Source organism: Artemia sp. Qi Xiang Cuo, chromosome 21 (genome assembly GCF_049724085.1).
Source record: "Artemia sp. Qi Xiang Cuo chromosome 21, ASM4972408v1, whole genome shotgun sequence".
Classification (NCBI taxonomy): Eukaryota; Metazoa; Arthropoda; class Branchiopoda; order Anostraca; family Artemiidae; genus Artemia; species Artemia sp. Qi Xiang Cuo.
In genome coordinates, this window is record NC_142814.1 from 16,813,939 (window position 1) to 16,830,408 (window position 16,470).

The 16,470-nt window shown below is 35.1% G+C and overlaps 1 protein-coding gene across 5 annotated transcripts in view; it reads left to right on the forward strand.

Annotated features, from left to right (window-relative positions):
• The window catches only part of LOC148939284 (ceramide phosphoethanolamine synthase-like), a 28,883-nt gene extending 13,049 nt beyond the window's left edge, over positions 1–15,834 (forward strand). For 4 of the 5 annotated variants that reach the window (XR_016143519.1, XM_089106727.1, XM_089106729.1 and 1 more), the window contains exons 2-3: positions 7,794–7,911; positions 12,749–15,834. Coding sequence is in view for 4 of the 5 variants with exons in the window: in XM_089106727.1 (XP_088962853.1) it covers positions 7,794–7,911; positions 12,749–12,814 (184 nt within the window). In the remaining variant the exon portion in view is untranslated. Of the gene's footprint in view, positions 1–4,910; positions 5,284–7,793; positions 7,912–12,748 lie in introns of those variants that run through there. The other variant, XM_089106726.1, reaches the window with a different exon arrangement.
• The last annotated feature ends 636 nt before the right edge of the window (positions 15,835–16,470 follow it).

Below are 16,470 nucleotides of genomic sequence, written 5' to 3' on the forward strand. Positions count from 1 at the left end.
ATTGATGTAGTAATATTTGGTGAGCAAATAATGTGATCAATGCCTGAATGGTGAATATAAGAAAACGGATGGGTTTTGGGTATAATATGATAAGATGGAGGGCAATCTAACAACAAATCACTTCTCACTGATGAGTTATTTATGTCCGTATTGAAGTCACCAATGATCATGCAATCTAGAGAAAAAGAAAGAATATTTTCCACTAAAAACTTCAACGTGTTGCAAGCTTTAGCATATTTAGTCATTGATCTGGCAGAACGATCATCATAAGGCAGATAAGAATTAATGAAAACTGTAGTGCCCATACGAACAGCCAAAAAGTAAAAAATCACCGGCGAAACCAAATTCGGATTGCGCTTAAAAACACAAGCTAGCCCACCGGATGGGCGACCTCTTGTGGATCTGGCAGTAGTAAAAAATACATCATGATGAGGGCTCCGACGCAAAACGCTAATGCTAAAATCTGTAAGAAGATGCTCCTGTAGATATACCAACTCAAAATCATTGTAGAGCTCATTAATAACGAAGTTCTTATCCTTTATACCATTAATATTAAACGATACTATTGAAAACTCCAAAGTCATTGCAAAATGGGGAAGCGCAACATTAGTTCCTTAGATACTGGTCAGGACAGACTATAAGAAGCATGTTTTTTACCACAGTTAGCACACTTGGGAACAGCACTACAAGGACTATCCTTAGTAGAAAGATGTGGCCCAGCACATCTGGCATATTTCGGGACAATGCTGGTGCAAGTATTTTGAAAGTGATCGTATGACCGGCATTTGAAGCAGCATTTAGGTATTTCCTTAAATTCGTGAATTCGAAAAAATTCATATCCAACTTTAATTCCTTCTTTGTAATAAGCGGACTGAGTGAAGGAGTCTTCAAATTCAAGCTTGACAGACATGGTCTGGCCCGGTCGATTTGCACTTTTTATACCTTGCAGTCGATTAATAACTGAATGGTCGACATCGACTGGGAAACCTCTGAGAATCCCAAAAAAGCGCTTGGATCGTACTTTAACAGTTGCTCCGGTAATAAAGTTCTAAACTGATGTACACAAATCTTCAGTTGTAGATTTATCGACATTGATATACCATCTGTCATTAACAGGTTTTACGCTACAAAATAATTCATGCCCAGTTATTTGACCGAGAACAGATTTGCGTTTAATCGGATCAGACGGATCTGGCACTTTAGAGACAATAACTGTCGTATGAGTGTCAATTGCTGGGGTAGGTTTGGGTTGTTGAGGAAAATTCAACTGATAATTGTCAAGTTTCTCTGACATTTCAACAACCACTTGATGTAGCTCATTAAACTTAGAGAGTAAAGAAGTATAAGCATTGGCAGGAGACATGGCACCTCAGTAGGTCTCTTTATCACAAACATTGGTACAAAAGTGTCGCTACTGTCAAGAGATCTTAACAGAGAAATAATGTCACTAGAATGACTAGAAAGTGCATTGCTCCCCTTACGTACTGGGCAATCCGATTCAGGTGCACTTATTTGCCACAGTAAAATTTTAGCTTCTTTGACTATGTTCACGTCTTAAACTCCATACCATGTCTTTTTATAATATCCTCCTCAATTCCGCTTAGCAAATTGCTTTGAATAAAATTCAGCACCGGACAATACACGAGTTCAGGCGTTTCATCAGTGCTTTTCATGGCTATCGCAATCGCCAAACAAATTAAAAAGTCACTGTATTAATTCAAGAAAAAACACTGAATTAATGAATATCAAAACATAGGTCAAATTAAAAGCGAGCTATATTCCAATTTATAATCCTCTTAAAGTAAACTCAGATCAACAGCTCACTTGGAATAAATTATGACCTCACCGAAATAAATCCAGACAGGCAATAATATCCAATTCAATTTTGTTGTTACCTCATTGAACTCTGAATGAATTATGCTTTCCCCAAATTATGATTTTGTGTTCCTTCTGGCATCTTGTTGCTTGCTGCGGGGAAGCACCAGCAAATCTCTTGTGGTCCCTTCGGTCAGATCAAAATGAAGCAGTTAAAGCAACATTTTGTCTTCCTGCTTTGCCCTTCGGTTGACATCTACTCAGACACAAACCTTTCTGTCGAATATATAAGTGAAAACCAAACTTAAGTTTAGTTCTTTATTTATGGCCGCAACCCCCCCCCCCCCCTCCCCACAGACACTATTTTTAGTTTGTTTCGCTTCATAATTTTATTCTAATTGATGTCTCTCCTGTTCTTCTAAAAATATAGTCAGACATCCTGCACTCCTAAATGGTTTTTATAGTATATTATTATGGAGCATTCTTCTTTTTCTTTACTTTCTCTTTGTTTAATTACTATTATAATTTGCCGTAATTTGCTTTATCAGTGTTTTATTGTATTCTGGTATATATTCTCTTGTGTGTGTGTGTGTGTGTGTATTGTGGGGTTTAGTATATTGTTTACTGTATTTGTGGTTTCATATTGTTGTATTATGTGGCCTACAACAAGTCAAGCTTCATGTGTCATATAACCATTTGATTCTTGTAAAAGTGGTTTTATTTTTAGTATGAATAAATGATTGATTGAACAGAGCAACGTTAGAGTAACAAAAATGTATTGAGTTTTTTTTTACAAGGCCAGGTATCGCATAATTAGGATACAAGCTGCATAATTTAGGGTGCAACATTTTTTTGAATGTGGTATTAGAGACACTATCTAATGTGAAAATTCATCTGTCATTGGTAACTATTAGTATTTACTATATAATAGTTAATTAGTTTAAAAAAAAAGTGGAAGAATAGGAAGATAAGTCTGCAAACCAAGATTAGAATATTGGAAAGTTATGACGGTGGTCAAATATGGCTCTGAAGCATGGGTGATCCGAAAAGTGGATGAAGATTTACTAGATGTTTTATAGAGAAATTGCCTACGGATTGTTCTGGGTAGGTACCCATCTGACTAACCGTGTTTCAAACTGTAGACTGTACGAGAAATGTGGTTCAATCCCGCTTTCTAAGGCTATAGTGAAAGAAAGGTTGAGATGACTAGGGCACGTTCTGTGGATGAAGGGTGACAGATTGCCAAAGATTGTCCTTTTTGGCCAACCGTCTAGGGTTAAACGGAAAGCAGGTCGTCCTCGTCTGGGTGGGAGGATGTCATAAAGAAATATTTAAAGGAAATAGGAACTTCCTGGAGGGTGTAAAGAGAGAGGCTTTGAATAGATTGGGATGGAGGAGAAGGGTGCGTAGTTATGCTGGCCTCAGGCGGCTTGGTGCTGCGGTGAGTTGTTAGTAGTAGTAGTAGTATACATAGTAACTATACAATAGTGACTGTATATAGTAACAATAGTAACTATATAATAGTTACCTGTCTGTCAACTGGTAACTATTATTTAGATGTAGCTTCGTAATATTTATAATTACTAAAATAAATGTTAAATCATTTTAAAATGAAACCTAAAAACAATCGAAAATGATTTAAGATCAAACGTAAGGTTCACCATCAGATTTACATTATTGAAAATTCTGAGCCCGATGTTTATAGTCCACCATATGAAACGTCAAAGAAACTTTCATTTTGGCATGGCAGTACTGACTTTCTATTTTCTAATTTCTATTAATCTCTATTTTCTGTAGCACTAGTGGCCTACTTGATGGTCTTAGTAAAGCGATGATCAAGGATTCTTCGGCAGATTTCATTCTAATTTATCCTTATAAATCCAGAGTCGTGTTACCAGATGCCACATAGAAGGCCATTAGTAATGTTTTAAAGCGGTATTGTTTACAGACTCTTTGGTAGGCATATAAACTCTGTTGGTCTCTTAAGCACATTGCCAGATTCTGCACTATCATATGGCATTGAACCTACCTAACTCCTTAATCAATGAAAAAAGATGGGGGTGGGAGGTGGAAGAAATCGGTTTCAATGGTTGTTAGAAGGATCATGGACTAAATTGTGAAAGAATCAATTTGGTCCTCTCAATCACCTGTATATTGGGTCTCATATACCATGGCCATACTAAGGATAATTTGTAAACAAGTAACTACCAATGAATAATAAAATATGCACAAAAAATAAACAAAAGGCGCATATTTTGATTTTTTTTTTTTTTACGTTAATTATTTGAATATTTTTTTTAAGGTGCTTGTTTACATAAAAAGACTCACTGCCGACATTGTACAACTGAAAAAATAATGTGGATATATGTCTGTTTACTCGTCATGTTGTCCAAGTAGGTTTGGTTCTTCTAATGCTCAAAGAACTGCTCAACTTCCACGAGCTTCGTCTGTGCTCAACAACTTTTCATCTGAAACTTCCACTGAATCTCAATGGTCCAGTGGGAGTAAGTTATTTTCTGAGTAAAATTGTTCATATTTAGTTGCATACCTCCATGCACGCAAGATGGGGGATTTGTTTTAAAGTGACATTTTGGTTTTATTTCAAAAGTTTCCATATTATCTTGTGGAGGGATTCCTTCAGACAAATTTTATTGAGTAAGAATTTACCACCTGTTTTGTGAACAGCTATACTGATGAAAATCTAGTTTATAGGTATGGATTAAGCTTAATGGATTAAGCTTAGTGTTGGGTTGTGCCCGTATTTTTTCATCATCTAATGAAAAAATGCGGGCTATATTTGGTTGAAATCTGTTCAAGGTAAAGGATGAAAATTTGTTTCTCCAGACAGAAAATAATGTTTAAAAGAAATGGAAGTCTTTTCTGTTAAAATATATTATTGGTGTTTTTTTTAAATATATAGCCTATTCAAAGTATGCTTCTGTAGAAATTTTATTGGGAGACTGAAAAAGAATTTTGATTTAAATAGGCATTCTATCTGAAATTCATATAGTGACGTCATTTGTTTCATTTTTGCTTGACAAATTTTACCGCTGTCTGTAACAACGTAGCCTGATAACTTTTTTAAAATTAAAAAAAATATATAATTGTGAAAATAAAATCTAACTCTTAAATAGCTTATCAGCGTTTATTTGTTGCATTTCATTTCAGTCATATACGTTTCATTTCAGACCATCCTCATCCGCCACAAAGTCGCTTTGCTTCCAATCTCAAACCGAGTTATTTTAAGACTGCAGTAAGTGTCGTCTACATGTTAACAGCTACTCTATTAACTTCCGTTGTAATGGTTTTCGTTCATGACCGAGTACCAGATATGAAGAAGTACCCACCCCTGCCCAACTTAATCCTGGATAATCTGCCTCTTATGCCAAGGGCATTCTTCATCTTTCAAATCACTGAGCCTCTATTGTTTGCCATTTGGTTTTCAGTTCTTCTCGTGCATAGGCATAGGTAAACTAATAGTATTTTACTTTATATAATTTGTAAGTGTCCGTGACACCCAGGTAATTATTTATGCTAAAGAAAAATCACGTGATGCTATACAACAGGTAACGATTTCGCTAGAGTACACTTACAATCAGAATTGGATGGTTTTTGGATACTCACAAGAGGGTATACTTTATCTTAAATATTTCCGAAGCCTAAAGACAAGATGGTGGTTGTATTTGGGAAAATTGTTCAAGTAGTTTAAGATTGTGTGATTTTTTAGTTTCTTTTCAAATCATTAAATCTTTTAGTTTTAATTTTGGAGAAATGGCTAATAAATTTAAAGAATTCAAACAAATTTAACCGTATTGTCTAATAATATATTTAATGAAGCAGAAGGTTTCGATGTCCTTGTATATATTTTTCTCACTTGGCAGTTTTTTTAAAACGCGTTTTTTAATTTTGGTTACTATGGGCCGTGGTTCGTTCCTCAACGCCTCGATCTTTACGCTAAATTTTGTCTTTCTCACAACTCTTTTTTTTAAACAATAAAAACTTTAGCGTAAAGAGCGAGGCGTTGAGGAGGGCACACCCCCTTTCATATACGGAATAATTTCTCATCGTTTTAAGATTTAATGTCGCTCCTTACTTTCACTTTAAAAAACTTTTTTTATTTATTTACAGGCTGCGAAAGCTGGGGGTTTGGGGGGCGGCAGCCCCCCAACTGTGCCTCCTAATCCCTGTACGTTTTAAGGTTTGACCTTGTAACTCAGCCTCTTTAACTCTTTAGAAAACGTAGTTTTTTTTCAAATAATTTCTGCACGTTTTTGTACAGTTTATTACTCAAGGGTCGACCTTGTAACTCAGCCTCTTTAACTCTTTAGAAAACGTATATTTTTTCAAATAATTTAAAAAAGAAACTGAGTTTCTTTTTAAAGTTTAAATTCAGTATATAGAAAATTTGCTCTGACAGTGAATCGAACCCGGGTTTTACGCCTGACACTCTGGAGTATCAACCGCTAGACTAAACAGACACAATTGTTATTGTTTTTTTAGTAAATGGAAGCTATTTTCGACTTAAGCAAATTCCCACGAAATTTGATATTTGGTTTTAGGAAAACAGGGAAGGAGTGATCAGATTGAGCTGAAATTTCGAGGATAAGCTCCCAGTTTCCAGGAAAGCTTATCCTCTAAATTTCAGCCCGATCAGACAACGTTAAAGGGGGGTTGTGGTGGGAAAAATTAACATGGGCTGATATGGGAAAACAAGGTTTTTCGTAAATGTAAATTCAGGGGATAATTTTTTCGGTCTGAAAAAATCAAAAGGCCCTAACAGGTCGAATTCTGCTTCGAATGAGTCCTCATTCAACCGGATCCGTTGCAAACTGTGGCCTGTAGGCGTGGCTAAGAAAAAAAAATATGAATTTTAAGTGGCTATATTTGGTTTTTTGAAAACAGGGAAGGAGTGATCGGATTGAGCTGAAATTTCGAGGATAAGCTCCCAGTCCCAGGGAAAGCTTAACCTCTAAATTTCAGCCCAATCGGACAACGTTAAAGGGGGGCTGTGGTGGGAGGGTCCAAACCTCCGGCCCAGTTTACCCCATGAAGATAAAGTCGGAGGAGGATGAAATTTTGCAAGTTTCTTAGTTTGAGCTTGGGCTACAAAATGCGATTACCGCCGTCTCTCTGCGACCTCTAGGACCTGAAATCGCTTAACATTGTGGTGGGTCGCCTCTTTATAGAGGCACAAGTGTGCCTCCTTGATGTTTTCATTAATTAATGTTTTCTTCAAAAAATGCTACCGGTGCCATCTATCCACAAATTTATACAGAACTAAAAATATCCTAATACAGGGCTCCCACGGCGTCATCAAATTTAATATAGTTTTTAATGAAATTATGCACCATAAAGTTTGTCTTGCTCATACAAGAATTTCACCCTTTTTTTTACTTACAGCAATTCTTCATTGCAAAGAACCGGTTAAAACTAGAAATTGGAAAGATAATCACGTTAAAAACCATGTTTTGTCAGTATCTCTAACAAAGAAATTTCACTTTAAAAATTATGTCATATTCAGAGCTTAATGCATGATATTTCCGTATATTGCAGAATTATGTTGGCTTAACTATGTTTCAGCTTATCCACTTATTTGAAATAATGTTAGGGTCAAAATCCGATAAACGAGGTCAAGACTTAAATTGAAAATTAATATTCGAATGGCATGTCTTAAATAATTTATTTTAAAAAAATTAAAACAAACATCAGTCAGAGACAAACTTCAGTTTTTTCTTCTATCCACTTTCCATACTGTTTGAGCTTTGTTATTGGTTAAATTTGGTTAAGTTATGGTTAAATTATTGCTGGATATTTCAATATTCATACCTCGTCATGATCCATAATTGTATTTGAAAACAACGTTAGCCATTTTATTTCGATAATCTGTTAGATGCCAAAAATTAAACAAAAACAATAAAATAGGAAAAGAATAAAAGGATAAATTTTATATAAGAAAAGACTAAAATAATATTTTGCAGGTTTATTCTACTTCGACGGTTTTGTGCGTTATTCGGATCAATATTTCTTCTTCGCTGCATTACAATGTGGATTACCTCACTCTCAGTTCCAGGAGATCATTTAGATTGTGCGCCAAGAGTAAGCAACTTCTGTTTATTTTGGTACAAATGGCATTGTTTCCACTTTGTACAACTTTCCAGTAGTGTTTTCACTTTTTCAGTTTTTCTATATTTCTCCTTTGTAACAAGAAAAGTCATCTTGTCCATACTAAAATGTGCTTAGGACCAGTATTCATATAAACAAAAAAAGCTTGGACACTTACTACAGAATACCATCAATGTATCTGTGAATGAGTCCTTTTGCACTTTTCCTTGCAGGGGGGGAGTGCCTGATTTGACCCCCCTCCCCCAAAATTTTGGTCCGACTCGTAAAAAACTAACGATATGCACATAAATAAATTTTCATGCGTTTTGTAATTTTTTTTTCAATTTGACCCCTTTCACCACCAACAAAAGTACCCCCCCCCCCTCGAACAAAAAGCCCTGCCTTCTATTTATTTCATTTTTTACCTCTCTTCTATTTGTAGTTTAAGTTTTCTTAGCTTTGTGTTTTAGCCTTTTTGGGGATTAAAAATGGGATAAAATGGAGACCATTTGAAAACGCAAAATCACTAAAATTATTTGTAAGAAGCCATTTTAAAACCAATTTAATGTCTAACTTTGAAAGCTCTTACAAAACTTGACCTTTACAAGTTAACATGTGCAGACCTTAACCCAGAAGTAATTCAACCGCGTACAATTCTACCGTGAAAAAAACAACAACAAAAAACTGTACAGTATATTATATATCTATTTAATTTTCTAATTCATGACGAATATGGTCGTTTCAAATTGAAATTCATTTATAAAGTGGCCCATCTAACGGTAGGAATTTCAAACACCGGGTGTTTTGATTAATTATTGGTATTAATGGTAATTAATGGTATTTTGTTCCTATTAGAGGGTGATGTAACACCCTCTACTAATAGAAGATCAATGAAAAACTAACTTCCAAAAGATCCCATTGGATCTTTAATTGGGGGCGCAAAGAAGATTTGTCAATTGAATACTATAAGCTCATTAATAATTTAATTCAAGTTATATTATATTCTATTTAAATTGAATACTACCGTCTAGGTTAAAAAAAAGCAGGTCGTCCTTGAATGGGGCGAGAGGATGTCATAAGGACAGGTTTAATGAAAATGGAAAGTTATTTAGAGGATGTAAAGGGGGGAGGCTTTGAATACATTGGGATGGAGAAGGGGAGTGCGTAGCTGTGTTTTCCTCAAGCGGTTTGGTGCTGCCGTTAGTTAGACAAAACCGTCGAAGTAGAATAAACCTGCAAAATATTATTTTAGTCTTTTCTTATATAAAACTTATCCTTTTATTCTTTTCCTATTTTGTTGTTTTTGTTTAATTTTTTGCATCTAACAGATTATTGAAATAAAATGCCTAACGTTGTTTTCAAATACAATTATGGATCATGACGAGATATGAATATTGAAATATCCAGCAATAATTTAACCATAACTTAACCAAATTTAACCAATAACAAAGCTCAAACAGTATGGAAAGTGGATAGAAGAAAAAACTGATGTTTGTTTTAATTTTTTATAAATAAATTATTTAAGACATGCCATTCGAATATTAATTTTCAATTTAAGTCTTGACCTCGTTTATCGGATTTTGACCCTAACATTATTTCAAATAAGTGGATAAGCTGAAACATAGTTAAGCCAACATAATTCTGCAATATACGGAAATATCATGCATTAAGCTCTGAATATGACATAATTTTTAAAGTGAAATTTCTTTGTTAGAGATACTGACAAAACATGGTTTTTAACGTGATTATCTTTCCAATTTCTAGTTTTAACCGGTTCTTTGCAATGAAGAATTGCTGTAAGTAAAAAAAAAGGTGAAATTCTTGTATGAGCAAGAGAAACTTTATGGTGCATAATCAAGGAGGGACACTTGTGCCTCTAATAAAGAGGCGACCCACCACAATGTTAAGCGATTTCCGGTCCTAGCGGTCGCAGAGAGACAGCGGTAATCGCATTTTGTAGCCCAAGCTCAAACTAAGAAACTTGCAAAATTTCACCCCCCTCCGACTTTATCTTCATGGGTAAAAGTGGGCCGGAAGTTTCGACCCTCCGACCACAGCCCCCCCCTTTAACGTTGTCCGATTGGGTTGAAATTTAGAGGTTAAGCTTTTTTAGGGCCTGGGAGCTTATCCTCGAAATTTCAGCTCAATCCGATCACTCCTTCCCTGTTTTCCAAAAACCAAATATAACCACTTGATGTTAAATTTTTTTTTTCTTCTTATCCACGCCTACAGGTCACAGTTGGCAATTGATCCGGGTGAATGAGAACTCATTCGAAGCAGAATTCGACCTGTTAGGGCCTTTTGATATTTTCAGACCGAAAAAATTATCCCCCGAATTTACATTTACGAAAAACCTCGTTTTCCTATAAGAGCCCGCGAAAACGCGGGCTCGTTTTCCTATAAGAGCCCGCGAGCGATTTCCGGTCCTAGCGGTCACAGAGAGACATTGTTACTCGCATTTTGTAGCCCAAGCTCAAACTAAGAGACGTGCAAAATTTCACCCCCCCTCCGACTTTATTTTCATGGTTAAAAGTGGGCTGGAAGTTTCTAACGTCCCACCACAGCCCCCCTTTAACATTGTCAGATAGGGTTGAACTCTAGATAATAAGCTTTCCTGGGGCCTGGAAGCTTATCCTTGAAATTTCAGCTCAATTAGATTACTCCTTCCCTGTTTTCCAAAAACCAAATATCAAGTTTTGTGGGAATTTGCTTGCGTCAAAAATAGATTCCATTTACTAAAAAACAATTACAATTGTGTCCCTTTAGTACTGCAGTTGATACTCCTGACTGTCAGGCGGAAGATCGGGGTTCGATTCACCGTCAGAGCAAATTTTTTATATACTGAATTTAAAGTTTAAAAAAGAAACTCAGTTTTTTTTTTAAATTATTTGAAAAAAATTACGTTTTATAAAGAGTTAAAGAGGCTGAGTTACAAGGTCTACCCTTAAAACACCCTGTCGAGAAAGAAAAGAATAATACACAATCATCTAACAGTTAGTCAAGTAATAATAAGTAATAAACTGTACAAAAACGTGCAGAAATTATTTGAAAAAAAACTACGTTTTCTAAAGAGTTAAAGAGGCTGAGTTACAAGGTCGAACCTTAAAACACCCTGTCGAGAAAGAAAAGAATAATACACAATCATCTAACAGTTAGTCAAGCAATAATAAGTAATAAACTGTACAAAAACTTGCAGAAATTATTTGAAAAAAACTACGTTTTCTAAAGAGTTAAAGAGGCTGAGTTACAAGGTCGACCCTTAAAACACCCTGTCGAGAAAGAAAAGAATAATACACAATCATCTAACAGTTAGTCAAGCAATAATAAGTAATAAACTGTACAAAAACGTGCAGAAATTATTTGAAAAAAACTACGTTTTCTAAAGAGTTAAAGAGGCTGAGTTACAAGGTCGAACCTTAAAACGTACAGGGATTAGGAGGCACAGTTGAGGGGCTGCCGCCCCCAAACCCCCTCTTTCGCAGCCTTTAAATAAAAAAAAAAAATTTTAAGCTGAAAGTAAGGAGCGGCATTAAATCTTAAAATGAACAGAAATTATTCCGTATATGAAAGGGGCTGTGCCCTCCTCAACGCCTCGCTCTTTACGCTAAAGTTTTACTTTCTCACAACTCTTTTTTATAAACAATAAAAACTTTAGCGTAAAGAGCGAGGCGTTGAGGAGGGCACAACCCCTTTCATATACGGAATAATTTCTGTTCGTTTTAAGATTTAATGTCGCTCCATACTTTCAGTTTAAATTTTTTTTTTTTTTATTTAAAGGCTGCGAAAGCGGGGGTTTGGGGGCGGCAGCCCCCCAACTGTGCCTCCTAATCCCTGTACGTTTTAAGGTTCGACCTTGTAACTCAGCCTCTTTAACTCTTTAGAAAACGTAGTTTTTTTCAAATAATTTCATTAAAAACTTTATTAAATTTGATGAAGCCGTGGGAGCCCTGTATTAGGATATCTTTAGTTCTGTATAAATTTGTGGATAGATGGCACCGGTAGCATTTTTTGAAGAAAACATTAATTAATGAAAACATAGCATAAACAAAACTTCTTGGGTTTAACTCTGATTGAACCTATATATTTTGGCTTTTTTACAATAGATTTCTTTAGTTGTGTACAAGTTTGTGGGTGCATGGCACTAATAGCACTGATTTCAGAAATACATTATTCCATCATTCAAAGTTTTACCATCTTAAATACTTAAGGGGGGTTTTCGCAACAAGAAGTGTCTTAATAACAAAAAGTACCAGCCGTGAAAAACCAATGAAAGCAGAGCTGGCATATAAGCTGCATTATAGAAAAATCACTGATTTATCCTATTTATTTTGGCTTTTCGACTATATGGATTTCTTTAGTTCTGCACAAGTTTGTGGAGGCATGGCAATAATAGCACTGATTTCAGAAATACATTATTCCATCATTCAAAGTTTTACAATCTTAAATACTTAAGGGGGATTTTCGCAACAAGAAGTATCTTAATGACAAAAAAGTACAAGCCGTGAAAAACCAATGAAAGCAGAGCTGGCAAGTAGTAAAATCATGCCGACTGGTCGCGAATAACAAGAGAAAAAACAAGTTATTTAAAAACTGGCCACGCTTTCATTATTATAATCAGTTTTTTTTTATGTATAAATCAGTGTTTTAACTAGTCTCAGTCGTTATCTTACAAGGTTTTCAAAAACGCTATGAATTTATGAAGAAATTGGTAATAATATGAAGAACAAAAGTTAAAATTGGAAGTTCTATTATATTCATAACCGTAATCATTTGAATTTAGTGCCAAAAACCCGCTTTGTACTGGTGTTATGAATTTGCTTTCCAATTCCAGCCAATTCTTGTCTTCGTTCGGACAATTGTGTGGCAGCTTTCGGTTCGTCACGAAGAACGGAAATAGATAGTAGCGGGTTGAAGTCCAGCCAAACATTGTCTTCTTTTGAATAGCAGTCTGACAGAGACGATCATTCGAGAACTACTGAGAAACATTTTCTAGAGATGATATGAGCAGTACAAAGTCCCTATCAAGAGATAGCCAAGTGTTTTTTTCTGTCAGCCGTGTCTCTTGTTACCGGGATCAACATGATAACGTTCATCATAAGGAAACTAGACTTGGCTTATTCATACCATGCAAATTCATCCATACAGTTAAATTTGTTTGAATTCTTTAAAATTATTAGCCATTTCTCCAAAATTAAAACTAAAAGATTTAATGATTTGAAAAGAAACTAAAAAATCACACAATCTTAAACTACTTGAACAATTTTCCCAAATACAACCACCATCTTGTCTTTAGGCTTCGGAAATATTTAAGATAAAGTATACCCTCTTGTGAGCATCCAAAAACCATCCAATTCTGATTGTAAGTGTACTCTACCGAAATCGTTACCTGTTGTATAGCATCACGTGATTTTTCTTTAGCATAAATAATTACCTGGGTGTCACGGACAATTACAAATTATATAAAGTAAAATACTATTAGTTTACCTATGCTTATGCATGAGAAAAACTGAAAACCAAATGGCAAACAATAGAAGCTCAGTGATTTGACAGATGAAGAATGCCCTGGGTATAAGAGGCAGATTATCCAGGATTAAGTTGGGCAGGGGTGGGTACTTCTTCATATCTGGTACTCGGTCATGAACGAAAACCATTACAACGGAAGTTAATAGAGTAGCTGTTAACATTTAGACGACACTTACTGCTGTCTTAAAATAACTCGGTTTGAGATTGGAAGCAAAGCGACTTTGTGGCGGATGAGGATGGTCTGAAATGAAACGTATATGACTGAAATGAAATGCAACAAATAAACGCTGATAAGCTATTTAAGAGTTAGATTTTATTTTCACAATTATAAATTTTTTCTTTGATTTTAAAAAAGTTATCAGGCTACGTTGTTACAGACAGTGGTAAAATTTGTCGAGCAAAAATGACCAAATGACGTCACTATATGAATTTCAGATAGAATGCCTATTTAAATCAAAATTCTTTTTCAGTCTCCCAATAAAATTTCTACAGAAGCATACTTTGAATAGGCTACATATTTAAAAAAAAAACACCAGAAAAGACTTCCATTTCTTTTAAACATTATTTTCTGTCTGGAGAAACAAATTTTCATCCTTTACCTTGAACAGATTTCAACCAAATATAGCCCGCATTTTTTCATTAGATGATGAAAAAATACGGGCACAACCCAACATTAAGCTTAATCCATACCTATAAACTAGATTTTCATCAGTATAGCTGTTTCACAAAACAAGTGGTAAATTCTCACTCAATAAAATTTGTCTGAAGGAATCCCTCCACAAGATAATATGGAAACTTTTGAAATAAAACCAAAATGTCACTTTAAAACAAATCCCCCATCTTGCGTGCATGGAGGTATGCAACTAAATATGAACAATTTTACTCAGAAAATAACTTAATCCCGGTGGACCATTGAGATTCAGTGGAAGTTTCAGATGAAAAGTTGTTGAGCACAGACGAAGCTCGTGGAAGTTGAGCAGTTCTTTGAGCATTAAAAGAACCGCACCTACTTGGACGACATGACGAGTAAACAGACATATATCCACATTATTTTTTCAGTTGTTCAATGTCGGCAGTGAGTCGTTTTATGTCACCAAACACCTTAAAAAAATTATTCAAAAAATTAACCTTAAAAAAAAAAAAAAAAACAAAAAATGCGCATTTTGTTTATTTTTGGTGCATATTTTTTTAGTCGTCTGTAGGTACTTGTTTCCAAATTATTCTTAGTATGGCCATGGTAAATGAGAATAAATTTGTATATTATGCAAATGGAAGTATGTACATATTTTAAATGGTGTACAAAAAAATGACAAAATATGGCCTTTTCTGTACATTTTTAACTGCCCCCCCCCCCCCGCTACATTTTGAAGAACCCCTTTTCTTTATCTTGAAAAAAACAGTCGAAGAAAAACATTGCCCCCTTTTTACATTCTCGTGAATCGGCGCCCCTGTTTCGAGTGCGTGCATGTTAGAATGTTTAATCTTTCTTGAATTTTAGTCAGCTCTAGTCAAGTCAACTAATCTTTGTTACATCAAGCGGGCCCTTTATTCCATACATATATTCTAAAGAAGTATTACGAGCACTTAGCGGAAATTTAAGGTATCTAAAATACACAACTTTAATTTGAGATGAAGTAGAAGATTTTATATTATATAAATAGATTTATACAAGATTAGTTTAAATAGACAATTAAATAAATTTGTATATTATGCAAATGGAAGTATGTACATATTTTAAATGGTGTACAAAAAAATGACCAAATATGGCCTTGTCTATAAATTTTTAACTGCCCCTCCCCCCGCTACATTTTGAAGAACCCCTTTTCTGTATCTTGAAAAAAAAGTCGATGAAAAACATTGCCCCCTTTCTACATTCTCGTGAATCGGCGCCCCTGTTTCGAGTGCGTGCATGTTAGAATGTTTAATCTTTCTTGAAGTTTAGTCAGCTCTAGTCAAGCTGTTTTCACTAACTAAAGACCATGTGTTTAGGTTCCGATAACTGGTACATTACCACATAGTCTTCAGCGAATCCTTACTGCTCAAGAGTGGTTTGTAGCAATTTGTTTGATTTTTAACTGTTTTGTGACTAATTTTTTTGCAATATTCAAGGCCTGGAAAATGAATAGCAGTGAATAAAACCATGGAAATAACAGATTGGACCTATCGCTTTTTGTGTATATATGCATATGCTTATATATCTGTGAGCTTCAAAGCATTGATACAAATATAAAATATATCCGTAATTTTTCCGTAATTGCTGAAAAGCAACTTTTTACTGCCTTGGAGTTATTTTTATGATAAATTCATCGTATTTTTATACAATTTTGTGACTGGATTCTTTTTATTCTCATTGTACTCTATGTAATGAGTAGAAAATATAGTATATCTTTTTTGCTTATATTCTAATGTATCTATTTTGGTTACAGGTAGGGCTGTTTTATTTTTTTATTTTTTATTTTTTAGATTGGTATATGAAGCATCTTTAGAATAGATGCAGGTAAGTAATATTTTAGATACTACTACTACTAAAAACTCACCGCAGAACCAAGCCACCTGAGGTCAACAGAGCTACGCCCGCTCCTCCTCCAGCCCAAAAATCTATTCAAAGCTTTCCTCTTTACACCCTCCCAGGAATTTTCCATTGCCTTTAAATCTTTCTTTATGAAATTATCCCACCCCAACCGCAGACGACCTGCTTTCTGTTTAGCCCTTGACGGCTGGCCGAAAACGACAATCCTTGGCAATGTGTCATCCTTCATCCACAGAAAGTGCCCTAGCGATCTCAAACTTTCTCTCATCGTAGCCCTAGAAAGCGGGATGGAACAACAGTTTTCGTACAGCCTACTGTTTAAAATAAGTCGGTACACAGAACAATCCATAGAAAATTTCTCTGGAAAACATCTAGAAAATCTTCATCCACTGTTTGGCCCTAGCCTTAGAGCCATATTTGACCACTGTCATCGCTATAGCTTCTAATATTCTAATCTTAGTTTTCAGACTTATCTTCCTGTACATTGAAACTTTTTTTAA